General features: G+C 30.9%; 1 protein-coding gene across 1 annotated transcript in view; it reads right to left on the bottom strand.

Moving 5' to 3' along the window:
- The window catches only part of LOC111639245 (THO complex subunit 2-like), a 55556-nt gene extending 38665 nt beyond the window's left edge, over nucleotides 1–16891 (bottom strand). Inside the window, exon 1 of the mRNA XM_023385059.1 lies at nucleotides 16755–16891. Coding sequence (XP_023240827.1) covers nucleotides 16755–16822 — 68 coding nt within the window. The 5' untranslated portion in view covers nucleotides 16823–16891. The remainder of the gene's footprint in view (nucleotides 1–16754) is intronic.
- Between the last annotated feature and the right edge of the window lie 971 nt (nucleotides 16892–17862).

Consider the following 17862-nt stretch of genomic DNA (forward strand, 5'->3'; position numbering starts at 1 on the left):
ATATACAAGCGCGTCCTATCTCTCCATCACTTTGCTTTTGGTTTTCGTTAGTTTAATCTTATTTTAACTTTAAAAATACTGTATTTTTTTAATATTTAATATTTTCTTAATTAATTAAGTACAATAAGAAAAATTATTAATTAATAATAAAACGATTTTATTATTTTTTCTCATTATACGATTTCATTACAATCGCGGAATCGAAAAAGGAAGTAAAACTGATTTTTGCATTAATGCGTTTATTGTTTTTTGAATATTTTGCCTGTGAAAATTACTTAGATATTATTTTTCTAAAAATATCGTGGAAATAAGGTAGGTTGATACAGAAACTATTTATCGCACATGTACTGTATATGAGCTACAAAATAAATAAAAATAAATTTTATCAAACAATGCGATCAGCCAATTAATTGTATCGTGTACAATATTTTACACCCCCAAGGAAAATACTGTAGGTCTAGGGTAAAATAAATTTTGTTTTCGCACAGTTAAACTTCGCCGCTAATTGCNTTTGTAATAGGAATTTATTATTTCAGGCACTTATATCTCGCGAAGGGTCGCAAGTAGGGGTATGGTTCCTTTGCCTTTATTGTTCGCACAGGGAGCTACAGTTTGGGGGGTCGCCACCTTTTCACCTAATCTTACCATTGGGACTTTAACAGAGCTGTAGAGCATATTGATAGGAACAAAAAAGTCAAAGGAACTGTGCTTCATGGAAATTTGTAAACAACGCCCACTAGGGGGCGTACCGGGCTACTAGTTTAAAAAGAAGTTGCTGTTGTGGAAAAGAAAAATAAAAGAGGAGAGCAAGGAAATACTGACTGTTTTCCTTTTTTAAATGGCTTTCTGCAAAAAAAATCTATTCAAAATCTGGAGCCAAGTTTGAAATCTATATTTATCCAACACTTATCAACACTAAGCACCCATTTTGATACATATTTTCCAAAAAATCTAGATCAATACGACTGGATTAGAGACCCATTCCAATCGATCCCACCCCCATCTACACTTTCAATAGTCAAGGAAGAACAGCTGTTAGAACCCGACACACACAATTATTTACATCTCTGGCGACATTGTCACGACAGTCAAGAGGAAACACGGTCAGTCACCACCTGAAGCAGACCTCGGTGGAGGTCAAAAGCGTTTGTGGAGTTTACTACGGACATAACACTTGTAAAAAAAGAAAAAAAAAAAAAAGATTTTGTGGATTGGACTGTTGTTACTGTATATCTTGTGATACAAGCTATCACAAGATATATCCAAGACAAGCTCATATCCAAGAATATCCTACTATCAGTACTACAGCTTTGAAGGTTCTTTTACCGTTTACTATATCGTACTTGTGTGAAACTGGCTTTTCTGCAGTTGTAGTAATCAAGTCAAAATACAGGTCACAAATAAATTTAGAAAAAGAAATGAGAGTAGCAATTTCAAAACTTCAGCCCCAATTTGAGAAGTTATGCTCAGAAATGCAAGCTCATCCTTCTCATTAAGTGTACTATTATGTTTTCTAATAAATAATAATTATTAAGATTCTATATTCTTTGGAGTTTTCTTTGAATAATAAAGTAATTTTAATGTCTGCTAGAGCTACATGCAGGTATCTTCTTTTAGAAGGATGTCACAAAAAAATTACAGCCTGTAAAGGGCTGTAATTTTTTTGTATAAAAAAATTGGGAACCCCTGCTATAGACGCTAATTCAGTATTGTGAGCTTGGGTGTTGGAAGATGTGTAAAGGCTCTATTGATTAAAGCTTTACAGGGTGCAATCTTGTATGAAACTGGATCGTACAACCCCACCAGTATGTATGCCAACATAAACCCCAGCTTATGATACATTGATGTGCAGATGTCCAAGCCTTCCACTCTAATATTTATATCTAGGAAGTGCACTTTGGTAGAGTTGTATTATTCTATTTCCAGGGTCAACCCGTAGGGATTATTGTTAAAAGAATCGACAAAAGGCTGTTAGCTCTGGTACAGTCTTCCAAAAAATAATAATATCATCAATATACCTTCTATATCACAAGATGTTGGGGAGGAAGTGGGCGACCTTGTTCTCCAACTGTCGCACCACCATTTCACAAAGGTCCCCTGAAACAGGGTTGCCCGTGGAGACCCCTCTACCTTGTGTGTAGATATCACCGTTGAACTGGAAAACTGAATTACAGCAAATTAAGTATGCCATTTCTAGCACTTTGTTGTATAATGCGATATCCCCGACAATATGAAGTAAGATGTCCCTGAGTGCACAAAAGGCTGGAGGAAGCTTGATGGAGAGATAGAGAGACTTAAAGTCCAACACAGTAATGTATCGAGAGATGTGACTTTTTTCAATTGTGTTATAAGCTGGACCAGGTTAGTGATGGCGTGCACAGTCTTCTCTAGCTTACAGGTAGATGCTCTTGCTTTGTCCACAACTGGGAGGAGTTGTTGTCCAGGTTTATGGGTCTTCACAAAAGCAAATAATCTAGGGACATCAGGGGAGTCAACAGCTAAGTTATCTATTGCTAAGTGCCTAGCAAGTTTCGTATATGTGAAATACTTCATTCTGGAATGCAGCCTATCATAAATTCCTCTTCCACTCTATCAGAGTGGGTTAGTTGCATGTATTCCTGTAGGCCCCTTTTGTATGTGTTGTGCTTCATGAGAACCATGGCTTTGGTTTTGTCAGTCTTATTTGAACATCATTCCATAATTGAATAACCATCTAGGAACAGTTAAGAACCTGATGCAGAGCCCAGAAGGGGTTCAAAAACATTTGATTTTTCTGTTTTTTATCACACTGTAATTTGGTTTCAAGTGTGTCATTATCATTAATTTGGTGTGGTGAGTAGTTATTTAGTTTTCTGTACAATTGTTCTTTAGTTACTAAAACAAAAATACATTATGACTGCATGGAAATTAAAAGATTTTATGGCTTTAATGACTCTAAACTTGACATGAATTTCAATGAATTTGTGAATATTGATAAACATGCTGAATATATCAAGTCATTAAACAAAAATATGATAATTTCGACTGTAGCAGCAGATAAATCTGATACTGTTACCCAGACACTTAGCAATGATAATGAAGACAAAGAATATATTATTATTATGAATGCTATGACACTAAGAACTCTAAATATTCTGCACAAATGTTTGCCAAATATAGAACAAGATTGATAATATTTTACCCAGTTGGAGCAGCAAGTATTATTTGAATTGTTTTAATTGTATTTTTTACAATGTTACAACTAAATACAACTAAAACAATCCAAATAACAATTGACAAGTGGTTACAAAAATAAATCTTAAAAAAAGTACTTTTTTAGTATAACAACATAAATAGATATTGCTATTACAGTACAGTAATTATGAAAAATTCAGTTTATATCACCAATTGCAATATAAAGCAAAGCTTATTTTTTAATAAATATTTATATAGTCATAATATAAATTACAGTTATGTTACATAAAGTAATATTTCTACTGCTAAACAAGTTTGATATTATTAATAGCAAATTTAGTAGAGCTAAGAAAATACTGTAAAAACCACTTATTGCAATCACCAATATTGTCTTCAGTTGTTTAATGTTGTCACTTACCAAATTAACATATCTCAAAATATACATGTTAAAATAAACTTATAAAATTTCACTTATTATAATCAGTTTTACCATCATCATTATCTTGGATATACAAGTATTTTTAAGCTCTCTTTGTGTTATCAATCTAAAAATTTAGATGATACTATAATGCTCAGTTGTTATAAATTATCATCATCAGTCTTAACCGGTGCTTGAAATATTAAACATCAATTACTATTTGCTTGTAATATAATAATTTGAGAAAATGCACATTATTAACCACACACTGAAACTGATAGCACAAAAAGACAGTTTAAAATACCTGAAGATAACGATAATTACTACTAACCCAATTCAATATGCAAAGAGTTAAAGTCTGTTATTGTCTTTTGTGAAATTATATGGCTGTTAAAAATCAGGAAAAGAAGAAACGTTGATCAGCATTTAACTGATATTAAAAAAAGTCCTCTACAATAAGCAAAGTTTTATAAATGTATTTTAACTTATATGTTTTTGGGATGTGTTAATTCTAACATTAAATTAATTACATTCCATCATAAACAAAGAAATACAAATGTTTTTGAATCATACATTTATCAATTCAAATGCCTGGAGACCTTTAAAAGGAGCATAAATAGCTTTAAAAACATTCATCTAAATACTATAGAAGTGACTTCTTCAAAGTGAATGTATTCTTTGATTTTTGAGGAGTTAATAAACACACTAAAATTTCTTTATAATATACAATATAGATGATTCAAATCATAAAATTTTAAGCCTGAAGGTGTGTACTAATATTTAATAATATAAAAGCTGTTGTCTCTCTCTGTGTGTGAATTCCTTATAACATGTAATTTTGGTCCAATCCAGATGAAAGTTTGGTTATATTCATTTTATGTTCAGAAAGTATAGGCTACTTGCTTTGCAGAAACATTAACATTTAAAGCTATAAAATAATCATTTTATCAATTTTAGATTGGTGATCGCACTTACATTGCAGTGACATCAGTGACCTCATTTAGTTAACACTTGACAACAGAATTTCCCTTAACTTGCATTTTTAAATATTTTGGCAAATGGCTTATTTTAAACTTACTTCATTAAATTTAAAATTTAAACTTTAGAAAAAGATAGTTGCATTGTGTTACTTATATATAACAAATTTTTTTAAAAAACCCTTCCATAGTGACCACTTGATGTTCTATTATCCAATCAGAAGTAACAACTTCACAAGCCTGTTATTTAAATAGTTCACAAATTTTAAAACAACAAATAATTTGCATAATCTTTAATTTCTTTAAAAGAAAAATTTAATGAATTTGTTAAGAATAAAGTAATATTAAGAAAGAAAGTTAGAGGCACGAGTAAGTAGGTTTTTGTTTATTAAGAAAGAAGGTTAAAATGAAAGGATATTAGTAGGGTTTCTCATTTCCCAGACCTTTGCTTGTCCTGGGATTTCAAGAAAAAAGTGATCTGTTTCCCAGGATATAATTAATTATTTTTAAGATATAAAATAAATCTCAAAATCAAATGATATAATTATTTTTCATTTTTTTAATATGTCCCACAACCTCCAAATTAATAATAATAATGCTGTGTAAAATATGTATTAAAAATTACCTTTGAATTATATAGAAATTTTTCAAAATTAGAAAAATTTTATTAAGGTTTACTGGAAACTGCATACAACAACAACAACAAAAAAAAAAAAATGCTTTGAATTGAGTTTAAAATTTTTAAAAAATGATCTTAGACCAAAATCAAACTTCTAACTTAAAAGCAAAGATTTTAAAGCTTAAAAGAGCTTAAAGCATTTTTTAAATAAAACACAATACAAAATATTATTGTAAATTTTTATAATAAGATTTTAAAAAGCAAAGATAGTCAATACGCCGATCACTCGATCTGGTTCTTATTTTAGTAATGAAAAGTTCTGTTACCGAGAATGCCTTTTCCAATTCAATTGATGTGGGTGGAATTGTCTTTAATGCATTTAAGGGAAAACAGATGTTATGTGGTTTTTCATCTGTAGCCGCAAAGATTTCTAGTTCTTTTTGAGATGCATTGCAGTGTTCTTTCGCTTTCTAATATTCTTGATTTCTCTATCTTGGTTGCTTTAATAGTGCCATCAAGCCCTATAGCGCAATAATTCAGCAGTTCGTTTGGCTTACAAATGAGTACAAAGAATGCAAGTATGAAGTTTTCTTCATAAACCTGATTATTTAAATTAATAATCAGGTTTATGAAGAAAAACTTCATACTTGCATTCTTTGTACTCATTTGTATCCTTGCCGAATTTGCACATCCTGGCATAATGCAGTTATTGAAGCTACTGGGCATGGTTAAAAATTAAGACAGCATTGGCACAATTATTCATGATATTACAGGTTCTGACAAGTAGAGAATTTTCAGAATCCTGCCACAAAGGCTACATATTGATTATTGACAACCTATGACATGCCATAACAAGCAAAAATTTAAAAAAAAGTAATAAGCAGGCTTAAAATTAATAAATACAAATGTATTCTGACAGTTTATGAGTTAATTATACTTTTTATTTGCAAAATTTTCTCAACCTTAACACAAAATAAGAAAAAAGTGACCTTTTAAGAAATTTGTAGGATTTCCTGGGTTAAAAAACAGCCAGGATTACCGAGATCCCGTTAGAGAAAACCTAGATATCAGTTAAGCAGGATATCATATTCTGTCAGAATATCAATTATCGTTTTTACACTTGTATAGCCACACTTTTTTACCCAAATTTTTTGTCCAACATTAGGGTGCATCCTATACTTGAGATAATGAATAAATTTTAAAACAATTTATTATCATAAATTGTCTTTAAATACCTTAGAACTTTTAGCAAGATTATTTAGAGCAGGGATGTCCAACCTTTTTGTTTTTCTGGGCCACATTGGAAGAAGTCAAGGAGTTTTGGGCCACAAGTATATATAATATATACTTGTGGCCCAATATACAAGTATATTTAAAAATTAACATGTCTAGATTATAATAATAAGTATTAAAACTTTATCAAGAAAAANACATCATTTCTTTGACCCATTTTAATCTGAGAGACAGAATCTCTGTTATGCATACAACTTTTTCTTAAGCTGTAGTTGTTTCAGTCTAAATTCCTGAAAGGGTTAATTTGCTTACAGGAATGTCCAGACATTCCTGTAAGCAAGAGACAAAGATCTCAAACTTGTACAATTATTGAAAATTTTCTTAATTGTAAGTTTAAGTTTGTCTTGCTGATAACTTTGTGATCAGCAAGAAATGAAATCTGATTTATCACTTTTTAACATTAAAATTGTAAGCTACAGTTATAGATCTACCCAAATGTTTTGGCAATCTATCTCTGTTTGACTTTCTACCAGTTTTCTAAATGGTTGCTTGCCCTTTTTCAAAAACAAAAACCCTCTGAACATCATGTATTTTTGTTCTGATGAAATTGTCATTAATTGTTGCTAAGCCTATGCAAATATTTATGCATCTCAATGAGTAATTTTTTTTATTTTGACAGAACTTTTGGGGTCACAAAAATCATTGGATGTTGATAATTTTTTTTTATTACAGAAACTCATTGAATATCTTTTTTTTCTCATCATTTTTTTATAGTTTAATAAAATAAAAAGGTAAACCCATTTTATTAATCAAATATGATTTTAGCACTTTTTTTTTTCAATTATAATGATTGTCTTTATAATTGTGACTTAACTTATTCTGAATCACTGAGATAAATTTTATTTGAATAATGAGATTTCAATGGTATGAAGAGCAAAACTTTGTTTGTGATCTGAAGTGATATTTTATGTTTATAAAGAGCACTTCATGTCAGCCTGTACCAAAGACAAGTACTTTATATGATTTAGCATGAGTAGAATTACTAATTTCTACAACTGGATTGAAGGGCACTTAAAAATGATTAATGCTGCTACTATCCAACTTTTACTCCATACTGTTCCAAAAAAGTAAAATTAATGATATTTTTTTAGTTAACTAAGCATCCTATTCACATTTTTAGATTTTGATTTTAAAAATTATAGCAAATCTTTATGGTATGAAAATATTGACCATAAAGAATTGCAAATTCTAGTTTAATTTAAATTAGAATTTAAAATATTTAATAGGCCATAGTTTTCTAAGAGAGAAGATTTGGATTGATGTGGTATACAAGAATAGGCCTGTGCAGAAATCCATGTCTGCCATAACAAAACATAGATGCAATTTCACCTTTATTATCAAGTCCTTTATTGAAATGAGATAGGCAAAGGACATTTTTGCCAAAATAAAGGATTCTCTTTTGAAATAAGACATCTGGAAACTCTACATGTAAAAATACAAGCATCAATTTGATGGTCTTTAATTAAAAACTCATTCTAGATGTGGATTTTTGTAAAGTCTAGCATTAGTTTTTTCTTTTAGTTCTGTATGTTTTAAAATTTCAACTTAAGTTAAATGTCTGTACTGTTTCTATTAACTTTCCTAGAGATTCTTTAGAACAGGGGGTGTCCAACCTTTTTGTTTCTCTGGGCCTCATTGGAAGAAGTCAAGGAGTTTTGGGCCACAAGTATATATAATATATACTTGTGGCCCAATATACAAGTATATTTAAGGATTAACATGTCTAGATTATAATAAGTATTAAATCTATATCACAAAAAAGATATTTTAAAAAATTACTTCTACAGACATTTCAATTTTTACTTAGAAATAGACAAATTCATTTATTATAAGAGACAAATGAAAATTTATTTGAAAAACACAAATATTTGTTTTATTTGGGTCTCTAATTAATAAAAAGTGACGAAACACCATTTTAAAGTGCATTTTTATTCAACTAATATATTTACAAATAATATGTAGCCCAAAAAGTAGCCAAAGCGCCAAATGATATTTTTTACGTCAAGCAAAAAAAATGTAGCCAAATCTTGCAACGTTGGAAGAAATACTAAATAAAGCTGGAGTTAAACTCAAAGGATTATAGACCCAAACGCGGGGAAAGGAGAGAAAAGACAAAAGATAAAGAAGTGAGAAAAGTTGAAAAATTAAGGGTCAATATTTGCATAACAGAAAATCTATTTAACCTTTCTCACTACTTTTTATCTTTTGTCCTTTCTCACCTTTCCTCCTTTTCCCAAATTTGGGTCTATAATCCTTTGAGTCACAACTCCAGCTTTATTTAGTAATCCTTTCTCATTCACACATCTCCAAGTATTTGAAAATTATTTCCTGTCCAATCAAAAATAAAATATGAATAAAGGTTTACGATTCTCTCTACTTGAACATAAACCTTCTAACTCCCCAGTATTACTCTTTTTGGCAAACGTTTTCGACCCTACCAGGGTCTTCTTCAGGCTACCGTTTTAATAAATTCAAATATTGCAAAATCGAACAGTAATGGATTAAATGCGATTCAAATCCTAGAATGTCAACGTTTTATATCAAAAATATAGAACACCACATTCTTTCTCGATGACGTTAAAGCTTGCGTAAATTGCGCTTGTAATAAACGACATTGTACTCAATTATGTGTGGGGTGTTTCTTCATAACAAAATTGCATTTAATCCATTACTGTTCGATTTTGCAATATTTGAATTTATTAAAACGGTAGCCTGAAGAAGACCCTGGTAGGGTCGAAAACGTTTGCCAAAAAGAGTAATACTGGGGAGTTAGAAGGTTTATGTTCAAGTAGAGAGAATTATATTTCCTCCAGTGATAGATAGGAAGTTCATTAGTTAAAGGTTTACGACTTTGTGAAATTTCTTTTTTGAATTTATTCCATTGAAATAAATAATTAAAACATTTGTCGGTTTTGTTTACACATTTATTGGGAGGCATTGGAACTTGCCTTGGGCCGTGGGTTGGACACCCCTGCTTTAGAACATATGGATGAAAAGTTACACTTGTCAATTTCTTACTAAGATCTTCAGTATTAATCTGTTTTTAGCAGTCACTGAACCTTCACCATGGGAAGCAAATATACAGGGATTTTTTTCAAAGATAAACTGAGATGTAACTAAAAATTCTCTGCCAAGTAATTATTGGGTTTGGAGTAAGTCTGTTCAGTAGTTACATTTTTTAACAGTATTTTTTTCAAAAATCTCTTACAAAAATCCAAAAATTTGCAACAAACATGTTTAAATCAATAAGTTTGTCACACACTTTCTCTGATACTTGAATTGTGTGGACAATATAAGTAAAGCGATACAAATTAGAAAAGACATTAGTTTAACTGCTTTAATGATTTTTGCACATATGGAGTTTGATGTATTAAATTATGTACAATTTGCTAAATGGTACTGGTGATGTCTTGCTAATGGCTAGTTGTTTTGGATGTTGAATTGTTGAATGATTTGTTGATTCAACAAATTCTGTTTGAATAAGAATGGGAGGAACATAGTTCTTTGTCATAGGTTTTTTTGATTTTGGTATTTAAACTGAATGATCTTAAAGTTATTCTTTAATCTTTGACATTGTTTTTTTATAGAGGGATCAACATAGTTTTTCTTGAAAGTTGTTTCAGAGCTTCAAATTTTTGTGATCTTTAGGAATTCCTTCATGACTGTGGCCAGTGAGATATTACACTTTAGGGATGTTTCAGGTGACAGTTGAAGTTTTTTTTTTTTCATTAATTGTTTTTGGTAATCACTATTAAAAATAATGATTGTGATTTCGAAATTTCCTGGGAGTTGAAAATAAGCTTGATACTTATCAGTTCCTAAGACTCAAGAGTCAAATCTTAGTCTTCATATAATTTTGTTTTATTAAAATTTACATGATAGAGGTGATTTTTATTACTTAGATATGATAAAATGTTGAATTCTGTCAATATGATCTAATATCATTCTTTGCCAATCAATTGATATAATCAATTTTTCATCTGATCCAATACCAATACAGTAGAGCGTCGATTATCCGAATAAATTTGGGACTGGGGTTGTTTGGAAGATTGATGTTTCAGATAACCGATTATGTACAAAAAAATATATTAATTTATCCCATCTTGACATTTTTCTCCATTGCATGTCGCTTCGCATAGAATTTTCATCGATGTTAAGCCTAACGAAGACTATTGTATCATTAAAAATTATTTTTTTATTTTGTACAATCAAAATAAATATATTGAAAAATATAAAAACAAGAAAAAATAATTCAGAAGTTAATTTAGTATCAAAAACGTAAAAATATTTGAGTAGCCCAAGACATAGCCAATGATTACAGCGCTACAGCACTGGCGAAAATTTAAATTTGTCGACTGGAATTCCTTCGGATAACCANAAGTTTATGTTAGGCTTAACATCGGCGAAAATTCAACGCGAAGCGACACGCAACGGAGAAAAATTTCAACACGGGATAGGTTAATATATTTTTTCATACATAATCGGTTATCCGAACAACCTCAGTCCCCAATTGATTCGGATAAATGATGCTCTACTGTATTCTAATTAATTTGCTAGAAATATATAAAATAACATATTTATTGATATAATTTTATATGTAAGCTATAATAATGTAGTTATTTTTGTTGCATGTTTTTTACATATATGAGCTTTGGGTAACAGCATCAAAAAATCCTAAATTGTTAATATCCTGCATTCGAGCATTTTATTAGTTGTACTGTTCAATTGTGTTAAAATTGTATTAAACAAATGTATGCAAGTTTAATTATTACATGAAATGAAAATTTTAACTCTGCTATCCAGATATGCTCTTCCTTTTGTTTAGGGAAGTGATATAATCATTTTTCTAATGTTAAAGATGTTGTTATATATCCTGCAACATTTAAACAAACATATCCTCATTAGAATGCTATCAATTAAAAAAAAAAACAAAAAAAGATCATGTTAATGTAGAAGGTATGGTTGCTGTATGTTCATATTCTGTGTGTAGCGTCCTTGTAATCCAAAAATGATTCTTGGTAGACGACCAAACAGCAATTGGTTAGGAAAACATTACAGTTTATTTAAAACAAATTTTTATTCAAATGCATTTCGAGTTGGTTTATGTTCCCAACCCCTCTTCAGTGCTGTTAAAAATACAAATCAAAGTAAGGTTCAAGATATTGGTAAATATGAAAAAAAAAAAGGAAGGGGAAAAACAACAACATAAAAAACTTACATGTCATATAATAGTAACACAATTTTAAGATGTACCATTATATGACATGTAAGTTTTTTGTTATTGTTTTTTTCCTCCCCTCTATTTTTTACGTTGTGGGACGCCGGAGGAATGACAAGGTCGAACCTCTTTTTGTCGGCAACAGTTTGGTGAAAACTGTCCACTTGTCAGTGGATGGCTTGTCTACTTTTACTATCCCAAAGGGTCGGGATTCTTTTTGTCAGTTCGAATGGAGGATGAGAGAGGAGTCGTCGGTAAGGCGTAGGCAATAAACAAGCAAAGGACACCATTTAACAAGAAAATCAAAGATTTATTGAATAACAAAAAAGGATGTTTACAACTACGAAAATCAACATTACTTCGAGCTCTCCTAACTTCCGAGTACAAGGGGCCGAGAGAGTTTACATGCTTGATATCATACCTCTTGATTATTCCCACAGAGGTTCGTATCAGTCCTTGATGTCACAGTGCACAATTTATAAAAATCGCAACTCAAATTCTTAGACCGCACTTAATAAAGATAGCTCGACGATCTTGCTCCTCAGTATAGTCCAGCTTGTGAGAGACTAACTGAGGGGGGGGATGTGGGCTTATATTGATTTAGCTTGAAAAAAATGTCATGTGATGGACTGTTATTAGAGCTAGAGGTTACTTTAGCAGGTGTGGAGGTCGAAAGGTGTTCCCAGGACCATAATAAAGTAAAGAAATGGAATGTTATCGTAAACTTTAGTCTTGCAATATGAGAATGACATTGTTTAGATGGTTGAATGTTTACATTAAAGAGGAGAGTTATTACTTTCTATCATTGTTGATGAGATATTTGATTCCTTTTCTCTGACCATGTTATTTTAAAGGAAGGTGATAAATTTATTTCAAATATGTCAAAAGTTTAGGTGGAAAGTGAAAAATTGGTTTACACACAGGTCGGATCTCACAACATCATATTTACAATGTCATGCACCTTACTTTGATTTGTATTTTTAACAGCACTGAAAAGGGGTTGGGAACATAAACCAACCCAACATGCATTTGAATAAAAAATTTGTTTTAAATAAACTGTAATGTTTTCCTAACCAATTGCTGTTTGGTCGTCTACCAAGAATCATTTTTGGATTACAAGGACGCTATACACAGAAAAAAAATCATGCTAATAATGGTTGGTATAATCTGGTAATGAGCAAGTGTTTACAAAGCTATTACTAGGGGTTGTTGATATTACTGAATGATCAAATTAACAATAGAGTTTTACTGCTTACCATATATACACTTTGGTTACAAGATCATACAATCAGGATATCATCAACCTATCTGGAATAAGAGGATGTGGTCCTCAAAGGCCAGAAACACTTTCTGCTCTAATCATCAAACCACAAGTTCACAAATTGTATCCAAAATGTTTCTCGTCACTTTTTATTCCACTTTCATTTCATGTCACCTGCATACAAGTCAGCTGCTTTCAGGACTCTTATAAAAGAGCCTTTATCACTTCGCAAAAGAGTTCAAAACTCAAAATTTCATTCTTGTGCTGACAATATATGCCATTTAAAAAAATGTTGTTTATATTACTTATTGGCTTTTTTAGATGGATGTAAAAATATAAACTGCAAATATGGAAATTCAGATACTCCTGAAATGTTTAAAAACAACAAAAACACAATTTATTTACAAACATTTGGTCATTTTTAAAGACCAAAACTGTTTGTAAGTAAATTGTTTTTGCTGTTTTTAAAGGTTTCAGGAGTGTCTGAATTCAGATGGATGATACAATATATTATAAATCTCTATAAGTTAGTTATGCCAATCAGTTGGTTCTAAATATAATGATAGTAGTAAAAGATTGATAACACCAAAATGCAATTAATACAGATTCCTACAGAGAATACAATTCAGTTTAAATCCTAATTCCTTCTTTCTAATGTGAAAATTTAATAAATATATATAAATTAAAGATAAAAACTTCAAAGCTTGATGCAGATATTAAAAGCTATGATAATTTAACTGAAAACTAAAAAACGAAATTGTTTAAAGCTAGTTTATAGTCCAATTCCAATATCAAATTTAAAATTATTACTAATTGGTATAGTTATAAGACTAACATTATGGTTTCTAAATAGAATTATATAGTCAGTTTCCAATCTGGTACAGCATGGCATCTGTATCAAAATTCATTAGTATACCATTAAGCTGAATATTAAGCTTTTAAGCTTAATATTCAGTTGTGTACAGGCACAATGAAGTGACGTTTTTCTCTATAAATATTTTTATATATATTTAGTTAGCTGAAGAGGGGCTGATGCCCGAAACGTTGATGTATGGAAAAAACGTTCTAACTAAATAAAAGATTCAACTAGCCCAGTGTTGAGAAAAACGTCACTTCATTGTGCCTGTACACAATAAGCAAATACAACACGGTTTCGACAACATCAACTTAATATTCAGCTTAATGGTATACTAATATTCATTATATGGATAAAGAATATGACAATAACTCATAGAAGAGAGTGATGATAATGCAATGAATATGGCACAAATACATATTTCTTAACAATATCAATTTTATTTATTATTTCATAATATATAACTTTACTATCATAATAAGAGTTATAAACTTTAACTGCAATTGTCATAATTCTATTCTTTCATCAAAGAATTTCAATAAGAATATACTTAATAAGTAAAAATATATGAAATGTTTTTAAAACTAATACTTGCATATAATGTAAATACATCAAATATACTAACAGTACAGAAGAAAAAAAATGAAAAAACTGTTCCTTTTTTAACATCTATCTGTCATACTTTTCTGAAAATAGATTGATTTACAGTCAAATTCAAATAGATTTATTCACTCTCACTATTGATCTAGCATCAATTTTCTTAATATAAAACAGCAAGTTATCTTGGTGAACTGCAAGTCACATTGAGAGGAAAGTAACAATGAAGCATAAAAACTTACAATTCAGAATTGCTATCAATGCATGATTTTAATAAACTGACATGTTTATTAATAATTACGTTAATTCCCCTAATACAGTAGAAAGATACTTCACATGTCTACATTATACTTAAAACTCATCTATAATTGTAACGTGTGTCAATGTACAGTACAACTTACAGATCATTTCATATTGGCATTTTTCACCGGACGCTCGCCCTCTGGTGTTTAAAAGCAAAAATATTTTATCTGGGTTGTTTGAATTATTCTTGAGTATTGTCAGCAGTAAAGATGAATAGCAATAGGAAAAGCAAAGCTTTCTATTGTTTCAAATTAAAATGCCAAAGCCACACAGAGCCCGATATAAGTTTTAATCCATTCCTACACGAAAAACATGATTATTTGGAAATCAAAATTTGGGGAAACTCACAAGTGAAACTGGAGAATGGATTAGACTGTTAAGAATTAGTGAAAAAGTTTTCCAATTGTCCATCTTTACATGAACAAGTTATACTGTCAATTTTATAAGATTTTTCCTTAAAGTTTAAAATGCCAGTTATGTTTGTGGGACAATGTCAAAGCTGATGTTTGAACACAAAAAGCACAAATATGTACAAAATGATCTCGTTCATTTATTTCGATAATAGCATATAAAATGGCATGTTCCACTAGCAATACAAGTCATTTTATATGCTATGATATATGCTGCTTGTAGCTGTTTGTCGAGATATTTTACAGGAAAAGAATAATAATTATTTTCCTCCTATAAAATATCTCAATAAACAGCTACAAGCAGCATATATCATTATATCTGACAGTAATATACAATTAATTCCATGTTGACTACTAGTACCCCGATAAAGTAGCCATTTTGTATTAGCAGAGTGCCCTCTATAGTTCACAAAAAACATGAATATCTTGGCCAGGTAAAACACAGTTAGGGCTCTGGAAGTTTTGAAAAGTTCAAGAGCCCCTTTGTGGTAACAAACAATGACCTTGTCACAAATTTATCAAACAGTATGTTTTCTTCACTACATAAACCCATCCCTGCTATTGCACATTTTTGCAGCTCAGCCAAGCTTTATAAAAACAAGCCGTAAGATAACTGCATATATTACACTACATTAAGCATCTGACAATATAATATATGATGCATTATATCTGGACATAAAATAAAATCAAAGAGAAATATATTTTTAATAAAATTATGTTTCATCTAGATATAAAAAGATAATAGACATAGATGAAAAGAGTGTAAAGAACAAACAGATCTATTTAAGAAAATTTTACAAAACCATCCAATAAGAGGAAAAAAGACCAGAGATCAGATCAGGTCACTAGGTCTATTTCCTGGAAGGATAATGATAACAATGATGATGACAGTCACTAGAAAGGCTGTATGTCCATTACAAGCACCCTGACTCACAATGGGGTCAGCAGGTATGAAGGAATGAAAACATCCCAACCAGTATTATCTACAATACATTCTGGAATCCAGATCAGGACTAAACCCACATCCCTCATGCCAATAGATTGGCATCTTACTACATATCTGGCTGAATGTCAATATAGTAAATTATATACATTTTAAAGTACAGTAAATAAATATATATATAGTTTACAAGGTTAATCTTTACCTACATGCTGTACAGTGGGGACCCACATCTAACCTAACCTAAATTATTGGTAATTTATTAGAATAGGTTAGGTTAAGTTAGAATGTGGGTCCCCACTGTGCACATAGGTAAAGTTTGAACGTTTATAATAAACTAATTATTTATCACAATGAATTAAAGTAATGTTACAAAAAATTTATAAAATAACTTATAGAATGTAAAATGTTTTTATTAATTTTAAAAGAAATGTATATAGATTTGATATAACATTTGAGGTTTAACAAAGAAAAAAGAAAAATAGGAAATTTAAATGCAAATCGATTTGTCAATGATCAAAACAAACAAAATACAAATTCAAAGTAAATAAGGGAAGGAACTTGAGCTTGAGGACGTGAGAGATTAAGCATTCGATTTTAATAAACGCGTAGTAATGTAATAATTCTAAGCTACGTATCGATAATTGACATCTTTTCAATGTAATAAATAAATATATAATACACTTACAAATCGTTTTTGTTTCCTTTTTCCCAATTTTTATAGATTTCGGGACTGACGTACCGGGCAACCGCCATTTTTGTTTCTTGTAGATAGAGGGCATTGCTGTGCCGCGACTCTCGTTACAAACGCGTTCTTACGCAACGAATTTAGCGCAATGAAATTTAATTACTGTATGTTAATTATATGTTAAGTAGTTTTATAGATAATACGTTGTGTATATTTTATACGTATATTCAATAATAAGTAATTTTTAGTTAACTAAGTGCGCTTTTTAAAAATTTTCAAATTTTTAAATTTATGTCCGCTGTGGTGGCAACGTGGAAGTGTATCGGCTTTCTCTATAAGGGTCTGGGTTCTCTATCTCTTTTTCCGGACCTGGAAGACCAAACGGTTAAGATGGCAACTTATTAATCTGGAAGACCCAGGATCGAAAAACCACAGAAATTTTTTGGAGGGTGGTCCGTCCGGATATGTCGGACCGCGTCTATCCTATTATGAGCCTGACCGAACCCAAAATGGGCTTGCTAAAATGGTCCTCTTAGTACCCACAGGGCGAAAAGTTTTAAAAAATCAGCCGCCCCAATTGTGGGCCTGGTTAAACCCATGATAGCATAAAAAAGACTTTTTAGTGCCAATAGGGTGAAAGAAGCTTTAAAATAAATAAAATATTAATAAATAAAATCAACTAAAAATTGAACAAATTTAAAACGAAGATTGCCTAGTGTTTGTGTATTTACACTATTTGGTGTTCAAAACAACAAAAATAAATAAAATAAAAACCAGCTTGTCCTCTTAGGACCTGGCTTCACGTCCTAGTTGGCACAGAAACTAAAGACAGCCCACTCGTAAAAGGGCTGTCTTTAGGTTAATGTCGGGCGAGATTGATTTCGCGTTCGTCGAAAACGACGGACGTCACGGGATTGCAAAAATATATAGGAGCAGTCAAAGGGACGCGGATGCAAAAAATGATAATGCGCTGCACTGACGGGTCACTGGATCGTCCACCATAATTTCGTGACAAAACGTGATCGTTCCACGCTGAGAGATGCACTCCAAGCCTACCGTAAATTAAAACTTTATATAACGATTTTACTAAACGGCGTTCAGTAACATG

Source organism: Centruroides sculpturatus, unplaced genomic scaffold (assembly GCF_000671375.1).
Source record: "Centruroides sculpturatus isolate CEXI.00-Female unplaced genomic scaffold, Cexi_2.0 scaffold1236, whole genome shotgun sequence".
Lineage (NCBI taxonomy): Eukaryota > Metazoa > Arthropoda > Arachnida > Scorpiones > Buthidae > Centruroides > Centruroides sculpturatus.